General features: G+C 46.2%; 2 protein-coding genes across 8 annotated transcripts in view; one reads left to right on the top strand and one right to left on the bottom strand.

Annotated features, from left to right (window-relative positions):
- The first annotated feature begins 2960 nt into the window (after positions 1-2960).
- SPR (sepiapterin reductase) lies at positions 2961-10937 on the top strand. Of its 6 annotated transcripts, XM_045013189.1 has the most exons (4): positions 2961-4665; positions 8088-8200; positions 8743-8835; positions 10605-10891. In XM_045013189.1, the coding sequence occupies exon 1, from the start codon at positions 3132-3134 to the stop codon at positions 3945-3947; it is 816 nt and encodes a 271-aa protein (XP_044869124.1). In that variant the 5' UTR covers positions 2961-3131; the 3' UTR covers positions 3948-4665; positions 8088-8200; positions 8743-8835; positions 10605-10891. The 6 variants fall into 6 exon arrangements, 4 of the variants coding, with proteins under 4 accessions (XP_044869124.1, XP_044869122.1, XP_044869123.1 ...); XM_045013187.1 differs by lacking the exon at positions 8743-8835 and having other exon boundaries at positions 10605-10889; XM_045013188.1 differs by lacking the exon at positions 10605-10891 and having other exon boundaries at positions 8088-8160; positions 8743-9636.
- Positions 6304-24089, bottom strand: part of LOC123368413 (serine/threonine-protein kinase PAK 6-like) — a 50029-nt gene continuing 32243 nt past the window's right edge. Inside the window, exons 1-9 of one of the 2 annotated variants that reach the window (XM_045013184.1) lie at positions 23339-23758; positions 21667-21875; positions 17898-18521; positions 13405-13893; positions 12951-13084; positions 11600-11726; positions 11172-11297; positions 10267-10401; positions 6304-8138 (exon numbers count right to left, since the gene is read on the bottom strand). In XM_045013184.1, the coding sequence (XP_044869119.1) occupies positions 7971-8138; positions 10267-10401; positions 11172-11297; positions 11600-11726; positions 12951-13084; positions 13405-13893; positions 17898-18521; positions 21667-21870 (2007 nt within the window). In that variant the 5' untranslated portion in view covers positions 21871-21875; positions 23339-23758 and the 3' untranslated portion in view covers positions 6304-7970. Of the gene's footprint in view, positions 8139-10266; positions 10402-11171; positions 11298-11599; positions 11727-12950; positions 13085-13404; positions 13894-17897; positions 18522-21666; positions 21876-23338; positions 23759-24089 lie in introns of those variants that run through there. The other variant, XM_045013185.1, reaches the window with a different exon arrangement.

Genomic DNA, 24089 nt, shown 5'->3' with positions numbered 1-24089 from the left:
ACATCCTTATGCATATGCAGTCACCCAAACATTCAGAAGCAAATACCGAGAAAATACATGTAATTTGATGATTTAGCCTTATTTCTGTTGTCATTCTCTAGGCAGGCAGTGACTTAAGGCTTCCATAGAAGTTTTAAAATGAACAACTATATATAACTCCATATATATATATATATAAAATGAACAAAATATTCCTCTTTAGGGCCCCCAGTGGGCTAGCTTTTCAGCCATCATTTATAAGTATTGTGATATAGCACCGCCAGAGGGCAGCAGGAGAGTGATAGGTGGGAGATATGTAAGCCCCAGGATAATGAGAGGTTTATTGCCTGTAGAGGGAAGAGAGGCTGCTACAGATTGGAAACCGATTAAGCCAATTAGACAGGGGTGAAAGTAACTTACAGGATTTACCAGTACTGCTGGAGTCCTGAGGGGGGCCATGGCCTCATCTGGAAAAGGCGTGGCCTCAACCAGAAGAGGCAGGGCCTCTCAAGATTTAAAGGCCCTGGGGCACCGGCTGTGGCTGGGAGCCCCAGGGCCTTTAAATCAACCTGGGGCTCTCAGGCAAATTAAAGGGCCCAGGCTGCTGCGGAGCTCCGGGGCCTTTAAATCCCCACCGCAGCTCCAGCTGGGATTTAAAGGGCTTGGGGCTCCCGCGGCTGCGGGGAGCTCCAAGCCCTTTAAATCCCGGGCCCAGCCCGGCCGCTGAAGCTGCACGCGGGATTTAAAGGGCTCTGGGCTCTCTGCAGCGGCAGGGAGCTCCGAGCTCTTTAAATCCCGGCCCCCGCAGCTGCAGGCTGGATTTAAAGGGCTTTGGGCTCTCTGCAGCGGCGGCGAGCTCTGAGCTCTTTAAATCCCAGCCCCAGCCTGGCCGCCGAAGCTGTGGGTGCGATTTAAAGGGCTCTGGGCTCTCTGCAGCGGGGAGCCCAGAGCCCTTTTAATCCAGGCCGCGGAAGCTGCTGTGGTCCGGCATGGCGTACTGGCTTACTTTCACCTCTGCAATTAGAGCACCTGAAGCCAGTCACCTGATAAAAAAACCCCTGCTGCAATCAGACAGTTGAAGCAGAATGGTTTGGTGCTGGAGCAGAGAGTAGTTTGGAGGAGAGCAGTTGAGAGAAGTGCTGTAGCGGGCCAGAAGACCAAGACCCTAGGTAAAGGGAAACCCGGCTTGTGCAGAGCAGAGGGACTCTACAGACACCAGGAGTTGGGAGAAACTTTGCCCAAGCGGAGAGAGGGCAGGAGGCCCCACAAGCTGAAGGGCCGGAGAGGGAAGTAGCCCAGGGGAAGGCATCGCTAGTTCAAGTGGTTCACTGCTATCCCTAGGGCCCCTGAGCTGGGACCCGGAGTAGAGGGCAGGCCCAGGTCCCTCCCTCTCCACTCCCCTTTTCTGGGACAATAGTGGGACAGTTGATAGCCCAGTTCAGGGGTGAGAAATGGTGCCCTGAACCCCCACAAGAGGAGAAAGCGCGGGATCCATCATAATAGTGCTGGCAATTTGCTACAGTATTGATAATGACTTGTCCTTTCACTCCAATTTGCACAGCTAAAATGCCCACATCATTTTTATTGAAAACTGCCCATGGATAACTAGGCAGAGAAATCTTGCTCTCTATACCCTTTTGTGCAATTATTTGTATGCAAAATTTTGCCTTCAGGATTCAGTGACTGTGTCCATCCCCATATTGGCAGAAGTCAGCTCTAGAAGAAGCTACATACCAGGTTCAGTTGAGAGCCAAAATTTCAAGGGCTTTTCCCAGCAATAGCTGAACCATCCAAACCTCCTCAGTCCACATCGAGTTGGAAATCTTAGTAGCACAGGCTCTCGACAAAAAATTCTCCTCTCAGGCATGCCAGCATAGATCAGGAGGAACTCCACTGAAGGCACAGGCATCAGTCGGGCTGAGGTAGAGTTGCCAAGCCTCCAGGATTGTCCTGGAGTCTCTAATTAAAATTAATCTTTAATTTCTGAAGATTCACCCCAATGCACAGTCAACCTGTGGAACTCCTTGCCAGAGGATGTTGTGAAGGCCAAGACTACACAGGGCTCAAATAAGAACTAGATAAGTTCATGGCGGATAGGTCCATCAATGGCTATTAACCAGGATGGGCAGGGATGTTGTCCCTATCCTCTGTTTGCCAGAAAGGGCAACATGATGGATCACTTGATGATTACCTCTTCATTCTCCCTAAGGCACCTGGCATTGGCCACTGTCAGAAGACTGGATGTTGGGCTAGATGGACCTTTGGTCTGACCCAGTACGGCCGTTCTTATGTTCTTATTATGTCATGTACTGAAACCTCCAGGAATATGTCCAACCAAAATTGGCAACCCTAGGCTCGGGGGGGTCAGAGGCAGAGCCCGTGCTAGGCATAAGCAGACTAAACAATTGCTTATGGCCCCAAGCAGCTCCATGGGCCCCTTATTAATTATTAGTATGTGTTGTGTGTGGTGGGGGGAGGGGCAAAATATTCCTCTTTAGGGCCCCCAGTGGGCTAGCACCAGCATTGGTCAGTGGGTCTTCTGGCCGGTTGAGCTAAGAGAGGTGTGTGTGGGGGTACTCCTGGCAGGGTCAGGGGTCAGTTCCCAGGGGGATGGTAGGACTCTGGCCAGGCATCACCCACCCAGGGAAGAGGGTAACCATATTTCAGGTTCCCCAAAAGAGGACACTGGGGAGGAGGGAGCTGGAAGGGGGTATGGTTGGGGGTGCTGGATGGGGTGTGTGCATACTGGGAGGGTTACCTGGGGGGTGCTGGATGGTGTTCCTGTGGTCGGGATACTCACTGGCGGGGAGGAGCAGTGACACTGGCTGTCACAGTGATAGGCGCAAGCCCAGGACCCAGTGCCAGCCGTCAGTCAGTGACTCCCTGCGGGACCCCCTTTCCAGGGCTGGAACGGGAGTTGCAGGGGAATGGACCAATCAGCTGCTGCAGATGCAGGGGCGGGACCAATCCGGGCTCTTTCTGAGCGGCAACTGTCAGCTGCAAAAGAGGCCTGGACTTGAATTTTAAAGTGGTGTGATTCTCAGAACGTTGGGTGCAGCTGACTGCAGGAGGAATCACATGGTGCCTAAAACCAGCCCTTTGGCCTATTCAGCCAGCCCCCCCCTCTCTCGAGCTGCAGCCAGAGCGAGCAGATGGCAGCTGGAGAAAGAGCCGGGAAAAGGCAGCTCTCCTTGGGCAAGGCCGCCTGCATCCTCACCGGGGCATCCCGGGGCTTCGGCCGGAGCCTGGCCCTGCTGCTGGCCCCGTGGCTGGAAACTGGCTCCGTCCTGATCCCGGTGGCCCGATCGCAGGGGGGCTTGGCCGAGCTGGAGGCTGAGCTGCGGTCCAGTTTCCCCAGCTTGAAAGTGCATTCCGTGCAGGCTGATCTGGGCACGGAGGACGGGCTACAGCTGGTGCTCCGAGCAGTCCAGGACAAGCTGCCGGGAGCAGCTGATCTGGAGCGGCTCCTCGTCATCAACAACGCGGGATCACTTGGAGACATTTCCAAATCCTTTCTGGATTTCACCAGCCCAGCCGAAGTCAACAGCTACTTTGCCTTCAATGTCACCTCGGCGCTCTGCCTCACATCCTCCATCCTGAAGGCCTTCCCGGGGCACCCTGGCTTGTGCAAGACTGTTGTGAACATCTCCTCACTGTGTGCCCTGAAGCCCTTCAAGAGCTGGACGTTGTACTGCACTGGGAAGGCCTCGCGGGACATGATGTTCCAGGTGCTGGCCCTTGAAAACCCGGACGTTAGAGTGCTCAGCTATGCCCCAGGGCCGCTGGACACGGAGATGCAGCAGCTGGCCCGCACAACGTCCGGAGACCCGGACATGCGCCAGCAGTTCCTCCGCATGAAGCAGAGTGGGCAGCTGCTGGACTGCGGCGTGTCCGCCCAGAAGCTAGTGGCTCTGCTGCTGGACGACACGTTCGCCTCTGGGGCACACGTAGACTTCTATGAAATCTAACCCGCCAGCCTGCTGCTCCCCCCACGCCACGGCCGCTGCTTCCGCAACTGAGCTGCCTATAAAATGCCCTCGGCTTTCAGAAGGGAAACCAGCTACGGGACTGTGACTCCCCTTTCAGATATGCACCGGGGGAGCGGACCGCCCACCGAGAGGGGCCTTGGCCGGGGAGCGGTGGTAGCGCTGGGGTTGCCGAGCCAGCAGTCCCCGGACGGGTCACAGGCGCAGCAGCACGGGGTTGGGAGGCGGCGCAAAGAGCGCGGTCACCCTGGCAACCGCCGCCCAGGGCGCCCCCCACTCCCAGCTGCCTGCCCGGCCCGGTAGCGCGTCTCCTCCCCCTCCTACCTCCCCTGCCCCGCCCCATGTTGAGCCTCGGGCGGTGGAGGTAGTTGCCGCAGATGCTACCGCGCATGCTCAAATGTCCGGCCCCTGTCGCAGCGAGGTGGCTCATCCCCGGGGCGGGGGGCTGAGGGGGGGGCTACGCCGGGCGAAGTGACCAGGCCCAGGCCAGGGTCTCGGGCTTGGCGGCCGCCGGCGGCGCGGGGCAGGGCCCTCGCAAGGCCGCAGCCACCTGCAGCGGTGCCCGCTGAGCCCCGCCCTCTGTCGCGTTACCTCGCCTCGGCAGAGCCGGGCCAGAGCGAGTAGTTGTTTAAACGGGCAAGTAAAATGTCATTGATTATTGGTGGTTATTGGATCAGTCAGCGCGGCAAAGGGGGAGCAGGTGCGTTCTGTGGCGGGGCCGGGCCGGGCTTGCAGGTCTGGTTAACCCGGGCGCGTTCTTAGTAAGGTGGAAAGTTGACCGGCCATTTCTGGGGCCTGAACTTTGTACAGCTTCGAAACTCGAGGCACCCCAGGGCTCCATGTTTGCAAGGGAATACCTGCTAAAAGCTACACATACTGCATAAGCGACAACTTGGGTTTCTTCTGGCTAAGCTGTTACCCAGTGCTTAGACTGTATGTTGTTCAGAGTAGGGACTATGTTATGTTTGTACATCACCTAGTCCACAATGAAGCTAGAGCATGTAGATGCTTCGGCAATACAAATTTAATACGCAGATTTATCATGGCGGGTGCTTGGTCCTTCTGGCTTGATGCCTTATTCCTGGGAAAGTTGGTATTACACCCAGAGGCTATGATATTAAGTTTTTACAAACCGGAATAACATTTTGATATTATATTGTGCTTCTCATATTCATAGTATCTCACCTAATTTACAAAGCAATGAGTGGGATGCATATATGCAAGAACTGTGTAGCAGGGCCGCCCAGAGGGGGGGGGCAAAGGGGGCAATTTGCCCCGGGCTCCGCAGGGGCCCCCAAGAGAACAGCGGAGGCTCCCACCTCCGCCCCTCTCCGGGAGCCTCAGCGCTTGGTGTCTCTGGCGGAGCCCCTGAGCCCCGCCCTGCTCAGAGCCGCGTGGTGAGGGGGCGGGGCTGGGAGCTCCGCTCCCTCCGCTCGGCGTGGAGCTCGCAGCCCCGCCCCCTCACCACGCGGCTCTGAGCAGGACGGGGCTCAGGCCTCGCCGGTCACACGCTGCGGCTGTTCCGGCGAGGCGCTGAGACTCCGGGTGAGGAGGGGGCTGGGGCTGGGGCCGGGGCGGGGGGGAAGCGGGACCCGCCACCGAAGCGCAGCCCGGTCTTCGGCAGCGGGGGGCCCTTCCATTCCGGGACCCGCCGCCGAATTGCCCCGAAGACCCGCGGCGGGGCCCCCCCCCCGCCGCACTTCGACGGCAGGTCCCGCTTCGGCAGTAATTCGGCGGAGGGGGGCCCCCGCCGCGGGTCTTCGGGGCACTTCGGCGGCGGGTCCCGGAACGGAAGGGCCCCCCGCCGTCGAAGACCCCGGGCCCCCGGAATCCTCTGGGCGGCCCTGCTGTGTAGATAAACAAGAATCAGATGCTCATGATGCCTTGAATATTATAACTTTTGTTGTGTTTTGTTTTTAGGGCGGTAACTGGAATTCATCTTTTCAAATAGTGCAATGGGTTCTTTGATTTCATGTCCCATCAATGTGTGGCCCTACTAAAAGTTCAGCCTCCCTTCCCCTCTACCTTTTTTAGACAGCATTGGGCTGCAGCTCAAATCCTACTGTGGAATTTGAACTCTCCAACCTGTGTCCCATCAAGCCCTCCTTTCAAGCTCCAGCTTTCTTGCTGTGGTTCCCCCTAGTTATGAAATCATCCCCTCTAAAGTAGGTGAGTGTATTAGAACAGACTTGTGGCTCACACACTTACCTGCTTCCTTCCATCTCAAAACTATAAGCACCTTTTTAAAAAGATCTCAGGAATGCAACTGCTTAATGAATAGCTCAAGATCTACTTTATTTTAAAACACAAGTGCAAACAATTCACAAATATAGACAGTTTCAAATTATAAGCCTGTTTAAAAAGGCTCTGCTCTTTTGCATAAAAAGACAGGATACCTGGAAATACAGAAATTTTTTGCATCAAAGTTTCATCCAGGTAGCTAGATGATTTCAAGTTATTTATTACAGCTAAAAGTCTATAGCAAGATCTATAACAGGGAAAGTGGTAGAGGGAAAGAGGAGGCTAAAAACCTCCTAATTCAATAATTAGGTTAATTTTTTAGGCAGTTGGGGTGCCCTAAAAGAATCCAAATTTCTATGATCTTTATGATTTGGCTGCAAAATGGGATCCCAGTTTCACAGATGAGACTAAGTTCCAGATATCTGCATGACTTTAAACACATTACTGTACATGTTAAAACCTGACCCAGGAGTCAAAATGACCGTGACTATCTCACTGATAAATGAGCTTATACAAAATTCTAAATTTACTTTACTTTAAAAAAGATTGAAGGGGCTCCTTAGACAAACAGAAACCTTCAAACATATCAGCAAGGACATGCGAATAACAAATCACACACAACCACTCCCCCCCCCCCTTCCTCACCCTTCACTGTAACAAAACATGGGAGGTGGAAGCCAAACATTCTCACCAAGAAAACAAACATCTTCCAGTGGAATTGACAGGACATCTTAATTTTTTTATTGAGCCTGTTACAGGATTCACAATGGTACAAAGTGCTACCTAACAGTTGTTAGCATTGCTTGATATGAATCCAATGTACCCAGGGGGACCTAGACCCTGGGACAAGCTTTCTTAAACCCTTCCTGCTGAGAACACCATTTTGCCTCCCATTTGAGTCAGTGTTGGAGAAGGCAGTGGTGTTACATATTATGAAGCTTCAGCCATAGGATTCTGCTGGCAGTACATTCTCTATAGAGGAGAGAGAGAGAGAGAGAGAGACACTTAGAGAAGGCCTGTGCCAAGGAGCGTCATCCCTCCACACATCTAAGATCATGCAGTCGACTCAAGACAGACCACCTTTTTGTCTTGTTAAACCACATATATTCTCCATAGAAATGAAGCAGTTTGATACAAAGAAGGAAGTTGGAAACCAACCAAACATACATTACATCTGCCCTCCAGGTAGCATTTTCAGGCCCAATAATGTTCACACATGTGGAATGAGAGAAAATAATAAGAGAGAGTCTCAAAGTGTTGAAATCCTTGTGCATTGTTTAAGATAGGATTTTTTTAGAAGGCTGGTGCCCCAAAATGCATCTCTTTTGGGTCAGCTTAGGACTCCAGTGTACAACTAATATTAAAAAACAAAGATCACATTTCTGTTTGGGGAATATAGTTCCAATTTGATAGCCAGTAGTTAAAATTTTCCAGAGTTTGCAGACCCTTCAATATACAAATTCAAACATCTTTAAAATGCCATTCGTGTAAGAGAAATACGAGATTCCAGAAGCCATGTAATGCCTCTGTTTTGTTCTTGAGAGATAATGGGTCTGACTTGATTGTCTTCAGCAAAAGGGAAGCAGCTAAAGGCTGGGGGGAATTTTCACATTCATCCTTCCAAAAAAAAAAAAAAATACTGACAAGTTCTAAGCACTGTTCGCAGTGTGACACTGCTTGAGTCTTGGTCAAGTACAAGTAGTATTTCCAGTAGAGAAATTGCATTTCCAGTGCTGGGATACTGGCTTTTCCCCATGTGCAGAGTCAGCAGGTGGAGGTGCGCTTCCTGTACTGCTGAATAAGGGGGACTAGGCACTCTGGAAGTCCAGTCTGGAGCAAGAAGGGGTGATCCAGAAGCTCTTGTGCTGTTGCTCTTTCTAGGGGATCTCGTGTCAACATCCGTTCCAGGAAGTCTCTCAGAACTGGAGAAGTCTGTGGAAAAAGAATCAATCAGGTCAAGCGACTTATGGAGTCAGGTCAAAGATTACACAATAGTAGGTTTAAAAAAAGAAGATTCCTGTGCTTGATTAGGTGAAAAATCAGGTGTTCCCAAACAAAAATTTAACGGGGGAAGGACTCCCTTATGGATATTCTGCAGTACTTCATGTTAACACTAGGTGCTATATTTGCACATTCGTGTACTGTAGGTCTTCATTTTTATTGGAGTTGGCAAATGGGGAGTATGGGATTGTCTCTCCTTGTCCCCAGATTTATGTTAGTTTTTGCCTCTCTCTGTTCTTTGCTCCGCTGTGTGTGGTTTGCAAGAAAAAACTCATCAGAACTCTTTTTTTCTGAAGTGACAATATATGTCCCTTCAGAAATTAGGATTTTAGTAAATTAATCCTTGTTCCTACTGGTCACAGAGAGGGATTGGGGAAAATGGCACAAGGCAGCAAATTTGAAAACAATTCAGAATGAATCTCCAATTTCCACTGCAGACATCTGGTACAGCTGGTATTTGAAGATGAGTAAATCTGCACACACTTAAAAACATTAGATCTGAACACCATTGCAATGTTTTAATCATTTTTAATAGGGGGTCATTGATATGTACAACTCCCATTAACAACGGGATCTGGATGTCTAATGTCACATGCTGGACATTTATTTCTCTATATCAACATCAAAAGTAGGTACCAAGTAATCACAACTTACACATCTATTTTAATGTCACTAATTTGTTTTCGTATAGGGATAATTTTCACAGTTTGAGTTCACTTACAGCCAGATTCTGCCAAGCCTGTTTGCATTAAGTAGTACTTTACTGCATGAGTAATTTCACTGACTTAATTGGGGCTACATGAGGGATGAGGCATTACTTAACTAAATACAGGTGGCAGAATCTGGCCATTAGTACTTAGTCTATAAAACTGTCTATATTTTGAAAGAAGAGGTGAATTCTGCTTAATCTGGTCAACTCAGTACTGCACTAGTTGATCATAGTAACAGTTAATTGTAGTAATGGAGCACTGAATCCTCAGTTGCAACTGAGCTGAAGTCACATGGCTGGAGGGAGTGCTGATCATAGGTACTTTTATGGTCGGCATTCTGGTCCCAAGGTCTGCAGTAAATCAATTCACTCCCCCATCCCAAGACAATTTAGAGAACTCAAAGGCTATAAATTGTGCTGGTTGGTAATTGCCCCCAAGGGGTCACCTCATCAGCCATGGGTCACTCTGAGGGAGGAGTGCATACACAGAGGGAGGAGGGCAGAACTGGCTTTGTGTCACCTAAGGATTCTCTGGGGCCAAAATCTGGTCCTGAGATTTTAATATTAGTGTTGCAAAGGCAAAAAACTAACAGCAATTTCTACTAGTTTTATCCTGTTAAATTAACATTGCACTCTTAGTGGGATAATTCACAAAGCTATAAAAATGATTTGGTTTTCAGCATCTGGAGTGAAATAAAAAGAAAAATGTTGTAACTTTTAGAAAAAAAATCACTATTTCTGAACATTAGTGCTAATTTTCTATAAGTAATAATCAAGGTAGGTTAATTATCTGAGTGGCTGAAGTTCATTGCATGAGCCATCATTTACCTAGAATCATTCCTTTCTTTTAAATGTGAGGTGGCTTTGCAGCTGAGAGAGCCCTTAAAATAGAAGATTTCAAAACACCAGGTGCAAGGACCCTTGCATTTGCTACTGTAATGACTTGGCCCTGTTGAATTCAGCAAGATTTTTGCTCATGACTTTTCCAGGACCAGGATTTGATCTAATCCTATAAGGCAAGCAGTGCTACAATAACCGAAGACATTTTACTAGGGATAGTTTACACACTAGCCACTAGGTGTCAGTACCTTGCCATGGCACTGAGAGCTGAAAGAGACCCTTGAGTAGTGTCTACTGAGCTTCGTGGAAGCTCTGAGATAAATCCACCAGCCTGTTGCCTCCAGAGAACAGGAATGAAAGTGCTTCCCAAGAAACAACGTCCTGGTGTGATTGAGAGTCCATAGCCAGATGTGATATATTAATAAACAGTCTATCTGGGCCTCAGCTACTTAGTCCCCACATGGCAATCAGTGATTCATCAGGTGCCAAAGTGCCTGCAGACATACTGACCTTGTGAGAATTTTTCAGTTTAGGAGGAGAATTGTCACGGAGTCTCTTCATTGCTTGGACTGGTGAGTCACTGAAATAGGGGGGTTCTCCATCCACCATCTCTATCACCATGATCCCTAGAGACCAGATATCCACCTGCAGCAGCAGAGTTTTACATCTGTGAACACAGTCAATAGCAGTAGCCGACTGCTCTCTACTCATGATCTCTTTGAGGGTGAAGAAAAGGTTGCATCTCTAAAACAAGTGCTATAACATCTCAGACAGCTCTTTGATCTTATTGAAAAAGTGAAATATTAAACCAGGTTAGCACTAACTGGACCCCTTGCATGCTGTCTTAGCATAGATTGTGAAGACTGAATGGACTATGGAGACTGGCCTCCCCAAGACGCTGCTCCTCCCGGGCTGGGACTCAGCCACAGTGATGATGTCGTTTGGAGATAGTCTGAGCAATGACTATGCAGTTATCTGTTGTATGGATAAATAAAGGCTTATCAATCTGGTATCTGTCACCTGCCCTGCTGTTTCATAAAAATGTATATGCATGTTTGTCAATGTTCCCTTTCCCTCATCTCTCCTCCTGGAAAATAGGATAAATTAATTCAATGATTCCAATTCATGTCCCAAGCTTCTCCTTGCTAGAGTCTGTCCATGCATGCAGGGTTGTAGCAAGATTCAGTAACAGTTTAAATTTAGTTACACCCTGTTTATATTACCAGACTAAACCATGTTTTAACCATGTCAGGGAATAACTATGTTGTAACCAAGTTTTCTGTCATAGTTGTATTTATGTTGATATGGGCCCTAACTTTCTCCTCAGAAGAGGAACAGATTGTTATCTCAGTGAGTCCCTGTAATATCTCAGATTGTTATTTGCTAGCTCTTGCATTAGGAAAGCGGTAGATTACCTCAGTAGTGTATGGGGCCCTTGAAATAACCTCCGGAGCCATCCAGTATGGAGTTCCTACCAGGGACTTCCTTTTTGGTACATCTTTACTGATCTGAGCACAGAAGCCAAAATCTGAGAGTTTCACCTGTGTGAGAGGGGGAAGAAGGAAGATCACTGGAATCTTTAAACAAAGGAGGGAGTTGACAAAGGGACAAAGATAAAGACCAAGTGGACAGAGGCAAGATGACTGGATAAGACAGAGAGAAAAGCAAAAGACGAGAAAAACAGTAAGAAGGGTAGGAGACTAAATAAGGTTACAGCAGCAGAAGATAAAAGAGAAGGTGAGACTAGGAAAAACGAGAAAGGGAAGGAGAGGCTGATGGGAAAGGTCAAAGGCAAGAACCTAGGTGAGTTGGACACTGAGGAAGTTAAACAGAGGAAGCCTACCCTTCCATCAAGGGTCAGGAGAATGGAGTCGCTCTTAATGTCTCTGTGAATCACACCCTGGGAATGCAAGTATGCAAGGGCTTGCAGCACTGACTCACACACTGTCGCAATTTGTTCCTCGTTTAGCCTGAAATAAAAGCCAGAATTGTAAAGCTGCCTCACATTTGACCGTACAGGTTAAATGAATGACAATCTCCTAAAAGTGCAGTGTGACCAATCAACTTCCCTTTCTATTATCAGTAATTTTTCAAGATGTTTACTTTTAGTTCACAATGACTAAGTGTCCATATCACAAAAAGCATGAGCGCAATCGGAAATGAGTGGTACCATTGTGGGTAATTTTTGCAAAAAAAAAGCCAAGAAGCAGATGAGCCTGGAGCCTCAACTACTTTATAATTCATCCCTATGTGGTTCCTCCAGCTCAGGGTTGAAGCAGAGCAATGTAGGAAAGCTTGTATGGCCGCTGCCCTGTTGTATTGATAAGTAGATTTTTGTCTCAAGGGCTGACAATTCAGAATCTTTCACAAGTATTAAATTCAGACAAATCATGTTTGTAAAACAGATTTTAGATTTAAACAAGAGCCGTGTCCCCAACTTCAGATTCCAAGCTGGTATGCTAAGCCAGTGGTTCTCAAGCTGTGGCCCAGTCAGAACACAGCAGTGGCCCAGGCAACGTCCTCAGTGTATGTATATTAGGGTGACCAGATGTCCTGATTTTATAGGGACAGTCCTGATATCTGGGGCTTTTTCTTATATAGGTTCCTATTACCCCCCACCTTCTGTCCTGATTTTTCACACTTGCTGTCTGGTCACCCTAATGTATATATAGATGTGTGTATATATATATACACACACACACACACTTAAGTGCAGAAAGTTTCCTTACCTCGTCAAATTTTTTTTTAAACTTTTCCTTTATTTTTTAGTTGTTTATGTTTAACATAGGGGTTTTTTTTGTCTCTGCTGCCTGATTGCTTACTTCTAGTTCCAAATGAGGTGTGTGGTTGACCGGTCAGTTTGTAACTCTGAGGTTCTATTATATTACACTCAAATCTAGTTAAAGCACAGAGTTTTTATATGTCCAATATTTCAAATGCTGGGTCACCAGCAGAGAAAGCTTTGGGCCTTATGAACCTAGGTGCTTCCCACTTCCTAGGTCAGAGGAACCACCACTTATTGCAAAGGAATTGGTGGCTTCAGTTATAAAATTTGACAATTACAGGGCATTGCAATCATGATCATTACAAAATCTTTGGAGAACAAAAGTTCTCCAAATGAATTTCATGACGCAGGTCTGACAGTCATGCTATTGCCCATCGGGTAGCATAAGTCTTTTCTTTGTACTTCATACCTGATTTGAGAGACAATGTCGGTGAGGGCTCCTCCCTGCAAAAATTCCATGAGCACCCAGAGTTCCTCTCCCACCAGGTAGCTTTTATACATCTCCACCACATTGACGTGCTGATAGTCTCTCATTATCACCACCTGAGAAAGTAAGAAATATGTTTCACCACACAACATCACCACCCATAACCATAGAGCAAAAACCTCCCCCAAAGATCTAGGTGGGCTCCATTTGTCTTTCTGTCTCACGTGATGTAGGCTCACTGAAGCACTCTCATGCCCCCTCTCATTCTTATTATCAGACTCACTTCATTAAAAAGGAAGATGGTCCTTCTCTTTCCTCCTTTTACTATCCTCATCTCCTTACCATCTTCCCTCCATGAAAAATAAAGATGAGCCTATTGCTGTCCTTGCTTCATTACAGAAAGCACAGTCCACTGCTCGCCTGTTACCATCCTCACCTCATTAAAAAGAAGTTCCCGTCGCTGCTGCTTTCTCAGGTCCATCATCTTTACTGCCACCTGTCGCCCTGAATGCTTCTCACGAGCAATGCAGACAATGCCTGTGGATCCTTCACCAATCTTTACATAGTTCTCCAGCAATGTCCGGGGATCACCCTGGTCCACAACCATTCGGAGTGCGGCCTTGAACTGCTCATGAGTCACGACCACAGGGTCTTCATTGGCCAACTGTCCTTTAGCGGAAGAGTCTTGGGACAGGTGAAGGTTGCTGGAACTGGTCTGAGTGTGTCTGTTTCGGGGGGATCCTGCTGGTGATGGCCTGCCCTGTGGCAATGTAGTTGCCCTCTCAGTTGGGCTCTTCTGGGGGGTACCAGCTTCTGAAATCATCCTGGTTAAATCTGGTGCTGGCTGATCAGGCGGAAGAGACTGGGCTTTGGTTGAAGGGCTGCGTGGAGAACCCCATTGCTGGGGCCTGAAGAAAGCATTAGACTGAGAAGAGTGGATTAAAAAAAAGTGTTGATTAGATTAGTAAGAAACAGAAGGCTGCAGAGATCAGAAGTATGTTATGCCAGTGTGGTCCAGTGAATAGTGCACCAGATTAGGAGTCAGGAGAGCTGGGTGCTATTCCCTGTTCTGTCATTGACCTACGGGATGATTTGGGACAAGTCACACAGGCTGATAATTTCAAAAGTAACTAGGGATTTGGGTGTCCATCCTGAGACACCTTCAAGGGGCGGACTTTAAGAGGATAGGAGCTAAGCACATTCTGAAAAAAAAAAATCAGGCCCCTAGAAAGTGTCTTAAATTGGACACCCAAATATGGAGGCACCCAAAATCACTAGGCACTTTTGAAAACTATGGTATGATCTGTGCCTCATTTTTTTCATTTGTAAAAATGGGGGATAATGAGTCATACATACTTTGTCAATCACTTGAGGTTGATGGATGAAAAGTGCTATGTAAGTATTCAGTTACGGGTGCAGGGAGAGATTTAAGTAGGCAGAACGTAATTCCCCAAATTGGAATTTGGCCAAGACGACAGAGTTAACATGCTTTGTTTTGGGAAAAGTGCCAAGGGATTTTAATAGTGTAAATGGGCAGTGTCTCATTGGAAGGGTCAGACCTCCAGCAGCACAGAGCCATGTGACACCTTACTATGCCACTGGTTCAGATCTGACTCAAAAGGAATCTGAATTACCAACACTCTTTCCTGCAGTACTCAGGACTCTCTCTGGAGACCTCCCACTCAAGTACTAAATAGGCACAACCCTATTTAGGGTATGAGAGCTAATAAGATCACAGCTTGCAGTGATAGGGCTTCAGAATACACATACTCTCACTCACACTAATAAAATGGATAGAGCTCCAGAAAGGATAAATCTTACAGGATTTAAGATGTCTAAGCATCAGCGCTCACCCAGGCGATGTTGACTAATTGAAATTCAACATAAAGTGTGGTCAGCTGCAAAATGAGAGAACCTGTTCCAGCTACACTCCACAGTATCAGCTTCACCGGAAAGAGCTTAATCAAAACATTTTCCATTGCCAGTCAGCAGCAAATCAATCATTTATAATTTATAGGTAAACAAATATTCAGTGGCAACAAACCTTTATCTGTCATTATTTAGATTGAGAGTTGAAGCTGATGGTGCAAGCGTAGAGGAAAACGCAGATAATAGTTACTGCTATAGAGAGAATTCTTCACTTCAGAAATCTTCTTAAGATACTGAGAGAGAGACTAAACTAGACCTTAACTATATAAGCCTGAATTTTTATTAAGGATTTCTGTTGACAATAAAAACTATAGACGTGTAACATCTCCATACACTCACTCATTTTCAGGCACTCATATACAGATACCCGTGTGTGCAAACATGGCTATAAAGTCATTGGCACACACAGAACACAAATACATACAAAAGTAACTGCCTGTTAGAAATGACTTCCTGCTCCCATAGCAGCTCTACCCCTGCATTCCAGCACAGACATGCTCCTGACAGGAAGGTATTTATTTCTGAACTGTTGTTTTGTTGCACAAAAAAAAGGTGGGTTTTTGTTTTGTTTTTTATAACCTAAAGCGCACAAAAGGCCTTTACATGCACACAGGCTCATACATGTCTGTCTAACCACATGCACAGACATTTCCTGCTCCAGCCCTCTATCACCCCATGTATACACACATTCCTAGGTTGGTAACTGTGGGTGTTCCCTGGTCCATCTGTCTGGAGGATGACAAGCACACACTGTTCCATCCTTACACATTGTTCCCTGTCTGCTTGTCTAGGCATACCTATCCCCATTTTTATCCAACTGTATTCCCATGTCAATCTGTCCAGGGTTACACATTTCCCTGTGTACATGTTATTTTTCCCCACTTCCACACACACTTACACTTCTGTGAGAATATAGAGCAAGGTATCTCAGACAGGTTCTTTTTCTTGCTACAGGGGAGGGCAGAAATGGTCATTCCTTACAGAGGCTTAGGGCCAGATCTTCAGCTGATGTAAATCAGCATAGCTCTATTTACTTCAGTGGCGCTAGTTGACTTACACCAGATGAGGATCTGTTTTGCTTTCAGTGCCACTCACAGACAGGCAGAGAGACTTGTGCACAAAATGAGAAAGAAACTGGCCCAGAGAGAGAGAGTTCTGTAAAGAGACAGAGTGGGGGACAGAGAAATCAAGAAACACAGAGCTGTATTTGAAAATTAAGTGTCCATTCTTTAAGGAAATGGAAGAACATTCCTGTGATCATTCTCATTTGATTAAGGGCACCACCCTCCGGCATCTTATAGCAAATCAATTCTGCTGGGTCAGAGATTCTAGTCCCCACCTGTCTTTGTCACCTTCCTTAGAATAAAGGGACATAGCAATAACTAGGAACTGACCTGCAGGGAACCAACCCATTTTACAGAAGGCACGAAACAGTTATTAGATGGTAATGACTTTTGAAATGACCTCAGTTGAATTGAAAACAGTGATCTAGAGGTTTTCTATTCTATAGCCATTATCAGTGCCATGAGCCATTGCACCAGTTGCTTTTTATTCTAGCCATACTCTCAAAACAAAGAGACTTCCAGGGAATGGAATAGTTGTGAATCATCCCATCCCCATCAACAGTAGGGCTTAAATAGATTAGAGTCAGAGCTTAAAGTCAGAAGAGACCACTACATCTTCCAGTCTGACCTCCTGTATGTCAAAGGCCACTGCCACCATCACCATCCAGTGGCCACGCTCTAAACCCAGCAATGGAAATGAGACCAAAGCAAGTGAGACCCACAGGAGACTAGATTGTTATGTGCCACAGGCAGAGAACTGGAGGGACCAAGGTGCACCAGTGCCTGAGGCCCCTGCAATGGCAGGGAGATGATTAAATGACATATACCATATAATCCTGGTAAGTGACCCACACCCTCCAGAGGAAGGTGAAAAAATGCCAAGGTCACTGCCAATTTGACATGGGGGGAAATTTCTTCCGGACCCCACATATAGCCACCAGTTAGATTCTGAGCAAGTGACATCAGCCAGCCAAGCGCCTGTGAGAGAGAATGTTTGGTGCCACCTCAGAACCCTGGCCCACCATATCCAGTGTCCCATCTCCAACCATGGCCACCACTGATTCTTCAGAGGAAGGAGATAAAGAAAACCTCCCAGAATACACTGCAGGGGGAATCCCTTCCTGACCCTGGGTGGTGGCTGGCTGACACTCTGAAGCACGAACTTCAGGAACATAAGATATAAACCTGATGTGAGCCCTAGGGCTATTGAGCCCTGCCTAATACTCTTGCCAGAAAGGGTCAGTTTGCATCTGTAAGCCTACTCTACGTTTAGGGCTTGTCTGTATCAACAGTGTGTGGAAAGCTGGGGTATAAATCTACCTTGCACTAGTCTGCTGTGCACTAAGTGTCCAAGTGGCCCCTACTGCCATGCGCTAAAAGTTCCCTAGTGTGCTTTGATCTATCCCATTTCAAAATGGAGTAAATTAAAGCACACTAGGGAACTTCCAGTGTGTGGTAGCAGGATCAACTCAGACAGAGGTGGGCACACTAGTGCAAGGTTGATTTACACCCCAGCTCCCCACACACTAACTGTTCAATTAGACAAGCCCTGAGAAAGGGTTTGCCAGTATAGATATACCAACATAGCTATCCTAGCAAGTCCTCCTTGTAGATATAGCTCCTAGAAGAGTGCTTTTGCCGGTATAAGTTATGGCCCATCAAACTAAGCTATACCAGGCAAATGCACTTTATACTTGGTATACCTGGCTGTAGTTTTGAGCTATGCTCAGCAGCCTATTTTCTGAGGAACATTATCATTTGTCTTTGCATGGACTAAACTGCCCTTCCACTTTGGGTCTGTATTTTTGGCCAGCACTTCTTTGACTCTGTCATTAACCTAGCTGGAGGTACCGGTATGTTGTTTGAATGTGAAAGTAAACTGCAGCATTATAAAAAATCATCAGTGTATTTAGGTTTAAGCAGTAAATACATGTACCTTAATCTGCAGGGTGGGGCCTGACTTATTTGAGTCACCGGATGAGGGAAACACACTTCGTAACAGCCTCCGTTTCAAGCTGTTTTCCCTCGATTTGGGACAAGGGCTCCCCTCCCCAGAAGGCCTGGGATTCACTTGTGCCACCAGGCAAGGCTGGGGCCAGCATTCTGAGCTTCTTCTTTCAGCCTTATCACTCTTCCCAACCAGAACATAGGTGTGCTGTTGGTGCTGCGAAACTGAAGTGAGCTGGATGCAGCGCCCATCCTCACCTTGGAATTCTGAAGGCCCAAGGGACTTTGCTTTCATTACCATACCATTGGGATGAGATTGCCCATCCATCCTGGGTTTATAATCTGGCCACATAGTCTGCCTTCGGGCTGCTTTGCTTTCACCATTGCAGTTGAGGTAGTTTCCATATTTGTCTTCCCAGTCAACCTCAGGGCTCTGAAGATACATGTCTGGGAGCCTGTCCTCTCCCAAAAGTCCAAGTGACTGGGCTCTCCTCCTGCTGGTCGGGCTCTTTCCCCTTAGAGTGTTGGAACTGATGACAGAAAGCTTCTGAATATCGTTCAGTATCCCAGAGATATATCCCTCCACTTCGATGCTGCTGCCCCTCACTACAGTCTGTCAAACACACAGAAACAAAAGGCAAAGTTAGAGCTTTAACCCCTGAGGCTGAGAACGTCAAGGGCAGGGGTTGAGCTTTGTGTCTGGCTACTCATTGAAGTTCTGGGTAGGGGGGAATGTTTGGCTTCTCCATTGTTTTTACTTTCTTAAAGTTTGATGAACCATATACTGCTGTGATGAAGAGTGGGACTAGCTAACATAACAGAGCAGGGAGGCACTGTGTTCCTCACACTGCTTTTCTAATGCACCTCAATCCTGACCTGCAACACTCCTACTAGTTCCAGGAGTGGGCATCTACTTCAGTCCTGACTTTTTTATTCCTGCTGGTTTTCTGGGCTCCATTTCATTCTGTAACCACACCTCACTTGTGACCGTCAGCCAAAGAAGCTATGAACACACACATACACTTTTAAGATATCCTTGTTGGAAAAATTTTGCATTGAACTAGCAATGAGTCCTGAGAATTGGGTGTTAAGAACTTTGATTTTGAGTGCACTAGACAAGTTTCCTCTTTATTTATTGAGGTACTACTTCCAAAACTGAGTCTCCACAAATCTCAGTGCATCTTAATCTCTACCTACTTCCTGTTCCAGTACAAGGTCCTCCTCTTCTCCTACAGCTCTGTCAATGTATACATAGCTTAGCACCCACCGGCAGCACCTCCTGCCCACTGGCAGTCCCACCAATTAACTCCTCCCCCGCCCTCCCAGCACCTCCTGAACAGCTGTTCTGCAGTGTGCAGGAGGCGCTGGAAGGGAGGTGAAGGAGTGGGGATGGGGCGCACTCGGGGGAGGGGGCAGGGAAGAGGTGGGGCAGGGTTGGGGCTTTGGGGAAAGGGGTGGAGTGGGGGTGGGAAGAGGTGGTGTGGGGCCTGGGGCTGAGCAGAGGTTAAGCACCTCTGGAAAAAATTGGAAGCTGGCACCTGTGAATGCACATTTTATCCTGCCTTTCTTCATCTGCTTTTAATTTTGGTTCCTCACAGTTTTTCCTAATGCTTCTTAATCCTGACCTGTAAAACCTATGTTGTTCCATCTCTGGGTCCCTCCTCTGTTCTGCCAAGCCACTGCAATTATAAATGGTGAACACACTACTGGAAACAAAAGGATTGCAGTAGTTCATAACTGCCTTGTAGGCAAATGATGAAGGATAAGGCATCCATCCAAACAACCACCAGTACTGTATGAGTGGCACGCCCTATACACTCAATATGCTATACAGCAGCCTAGCCATCTTGTTTATTTTGGAAGTGAAAAGCTTAAGTGCTAAGAACTCAAATCATCTATTCTCCAGAAGAAGACATAGTAATAATATCACTCCTACCCCTTGTGTGAATCTCAATCTGTATGAGGAAACCTTCCTATGGAGGGAGAAGTAATCTCCTGTTTGCTATCTCAACTCTGGGGTTCTTCCAACCATGCTGAATTAATTACCCTGGGCCAGATCTTCAGCTGATGTAAACTGACACCACTCCAGTGGAGCAACACTGACTTGCACCAGCTGAGAATCAGGCTCACTGTGAGTTAAGGAAGGAAATGCAGGGAAGAAAGATCCTATCAACTACAGGTGAGTTGAGGCCACTCAAACTCATTTAATTGTGTGTCCAATATCTTAGACACTGGCAAATTCATCTCTCTACTCTTGCTGTGGTAATACATCTTCTCATGTGTATACATGCATCTCTTGTTCTGCCTTCAGTTTGAACTGTTCTGTCAATCACCACTTTGATTGGGACATTGGCTGCAAACAGGTTCCACCTCTTATACACAAAAGTGATGAAAAGGAAAAAAAAAAGTCAGAAACCCAGCCCAGGAGCCTATTCAGTAGGGTGAGTAAGCCTAAATTACTATTCTAGTTCACTCCTAAACCTCAGCAGTCTGTGTTTATAGTTTACCTCAGCAATGCAAACTTGGATAATAGTAATGGTTTCTAAATGATCCACTAGCTTAAGCTGTGGTCAGTGTAACCTCACCTCCTCCTCCTGACTGAAGCACAGGGAGGACAGAACAAACTCATCTCTCATGCTTGCAGATGGGGCAGTAAGATATGGGGCTTGCTCATTCATCCCTTTCAGATTCATAAGTGGTTCACTAATTTGTTAGGCCAAACCTAGGATTATATTCCCTATGGATATGCTGGGAGCTCTCCAAGGTCCATTTCTTACTGAAGGCTAGTTGAATGACTGGTTCAGTGGTTCTCAAACTTTTTGTATTGGCGAGACTTTTCACAGAGCAAGCCTGAGTGTGACCCCACTTATAAATTAAAAACCACATTTTTTATATTTAACACTATTTTAAATGCTAAATTTATAACCCTATTGCTTAAAATGAATTTACTTTTTCCTCACCACTTTTAAATTAAGACTAAAACACATTTATCAAATTATTGTTATAAGCAGAAAAGATTTTTTAAATAGTTATTGATTAATACTGGGAGAGGGTGCAAAGAAACTTTGTCAATATCACTGTTCACAGCAGACTTGGTGCCCCATTGCCACCCTTACTTCTGTACTGCTGCTGGCAGCAGGTCCTGCTTTCAGAGCTGGGTGGCCAGAGAGCTGTGGCTGCTGGCTGGGCGCCCAGTTCTGAAGGCTGTGCCACCACCACCAGCAGTGCAGAACTGCAGAAGGAAGGGTGGCAATGCTATACCATGCCACCCTTACATCTCCATAACATTTGCCCGTTGTACTGGCAGGGGGGGCTAAGGCAAATTTTGGGGTGGCTATAGCCCCCGCAAGCCTCCCCCATCACCACCCTTGCCTGTGAGTCTGACTGTTAAATTATAAATTACGTTGTTTTTTTGCCAATCTCAATGTTCTGATTGATCTGCAGTTCAATGTAGCTCTTCAGCTGCTGAACAATCAAGCCCTCTGATGTTGTCTCATTCCCAGGAATGGCCTTAAAGAAAACGGCACCCTGGGCGAACTTCTATTTTGTCACCTTTCCTTTGGAGCCAGAGAGGTTTTACTCTGGCTTCACAGACAATAAAACTTGGTTAAAACCTATACCTTATCCTCCCCTGGACTCCTTACAGATCAGAATAAAAATGTCCTCTTATGTTACAGGATGAAGAACATAGGAGATGTTGCTTCATTTGGGTTGCACTGCATTTGACAGAAGGGGAAGGATTAACTTTCCTCTCTTACCTTCATAGGTTGAAGCTGCATCCTGGTGATTCTTGAAGGGTCTACAACTGGCTTTGGACGTTTTAGGGTGTCTAGAATATTCTGCCATTGAGGGGGCAGGCCAATGAATTTACCCTCCTTTGGATCGAACGAGGTGTGGACCCGATGCTGGAAGTTCTGCGGAGCAGAGATCTCCGGTCGTTTCTTCTTCTTTTTGCGAAACATGATGCCTGAATCAGAGAGATCAAATGCATTAGATCTAGTCATTTATCTGGTCTTCACAGTAGTTATTATACTGCTCCAATTAGGGTTGCTAATTGTGGTTGGACATATTCCTGGAGGTTTCATCACATGATATAATCTTTAATTCCCAGAAGCTCCAGGACAATCCTGGAGGGTTGGCAACCAAGCCTACAGTTATAACTGCATTCTAATTTCCAGTCTAACCCCTCTTTTTCCATTGCTCATACAAATTCCTTTTAGTCTGAGTTTTTCCAATCTTGGTCTTAGCCTAAATAGCTGAGCTTACACTAGGATCCATAAATCACCACTGATGTAGCTACCCTGTTGGGAGTAATGGGGGAGACTGTAGATAGCTGTTTTTATGACTTCTAATTTAAGTCTACTCAGAATAAGCTTAGATAACAGAGAGAAAGAGCCTGAGCCCTATCTATAGCTGCCACCACTGCCATCACCAGAGGAGCTGCATAGGCAGATAGTTATGGGTCCTACTCTTCCTAGAGCAGAGAAGGCCAAAGAGAATTTTTTTGGAAAATTTACGCAATGTAGGTTGAGCCAAATTTTTATCTGCAGCTAACTTTAAAAGTTGATATAGGCCTGAACCAAACGCTCAGTTTTATTAGTATTTTTAAAAGGGCTATTTTGGATGTGGGGAGGTAGGGTATTAAATCCAAAGCTGGATTTGATTTTTGTGAATGGCCCCTACTTTTATAATAGGCTGAGACTAAAGCCACAAGTCCAATACTTTTGAACTTTGAGGTGTTCAAAAGCCGAGTCCCAAACTTGCAGCTCATGACCACCTCAAAACAAATAGCTACCAAAGTCAAACTTGCTGAAGAGATTTTATCAAGCCTGGAAAAAATTAGTGGAAATTTGGTTCTTTGGTTTCAAATTTATAAATGCTTAAAGTCAGCAATTTCATGTATCTGACCTAGAATGTTTTCTATTTGTGGTTTTAAGGGCACGTTTAGCAGGGACACCTTACTGTCCGCCTAAAGCTGCTTGAGCTGTAAATTCCATAAATCAAGTATCTCCAGTTCAAGAAAGTTGCAAACTGTCAAGAATGCCATGGTTAGAATGATACTATTAGAAATAGCAGCTTGTGAAAGAGAAACGGCCAGGGAGCCTTCAGCAGGGGCCTACCATTTTAGATAGCTCAGTCTAGGTAAAATGCTTCAGCACAGGCTCAGTGCTAAAGCTCTGTAGCATAAATTGAGCAGCCCTAGTTTAAGCAATTTATAATCCCCACTCTAGAAAATCCCTGTTTTTTGTCCCCCTTCCTGTAACTTCTGTCTACTTGGCTATCTGTCCTTAAATTGTGAGTTCTTTGGGGGCAGGGACGTCACTTTCTGAATGTCTAGAAAATGCCTAGCACACAGTAGACTCTGTCATGAATAATAAATGGATGAAGTTCCTGCCAGGTTCCTCAACAAAGTTCCTGAGGGTTACTCACCAAAACACAAACTTGAGCCTACACTTTCTCCCCAAGCTTCACTGTCCCTAGGGTTTCCGTGCAGGACTTCCTCTGTCCTGGTCCTCTGCCTTCTTCCCTCAGAAAGACACTCCAATCACTCTTGTATCCCATTTAGAGCTAACAAGCATGAATCAGAAGTAATTACTCTGTTCCTTTATTCAAGGTATTAACACCTGAGGTTAGGGTGACTCAGCAAAGGAACACTGCATTCTTATGCAGGGTTCTAGAATCTGACAGACATTTACAGTTTCCTAAGCCAAAGAACTCCAGATCTAGTTATTTTATTATTTCTTCACTTTTCTAAATTAAAAGGAAAAAATAGTGCTAATACTATGTTAAGATGGAAAAATCAAGCACTCAAAAGGACAGCAATCCTACAAATTAAAGTTATTCCCAGAAGTTGATTATGTTGCATATGTAGAATTTTCTCTCTCTCTTTCTCTTGTTCAATTTAAACCTTAATACTGTATATTACTGTTTGTTGATAATACATATAGGAAATACATAGGATGGGGCAGTTACCATCTTTTACTTATGTGTTTGTATAGTGCCTAGCACATGACTCGGGCACCTGGATGCTACTGAATTACAATAAATAAATAAATATTATTATTTACATTGTGGGAGAAAGTTGAGATTCTGGATTTTCCTAAATTTGCGGTTCAATTTCCCTACCTTAATATTACATTAATGCTGGATGCACTATTGTATTATCTGTACAGAACCACTG

This window comes from Mauremys mutica, chromosome 4, assembly GCF_020497125.1.
Source record: "Mauremys mutica isolate MM-2020 ecotype Southern chromosome 4, ASM2049712v1, whole genome shotgun sequence".
Classification (NCBI taxonomy): Eukaryota; Metazoa; Chordata; order Testudines; family Geoemydidae; genus Mauremys; species Mauremys mutica.
Note: the sequence above shows the minus strand (reverse complement) of the source record. Positions and strands in the feature narration are given on the sequence as shown.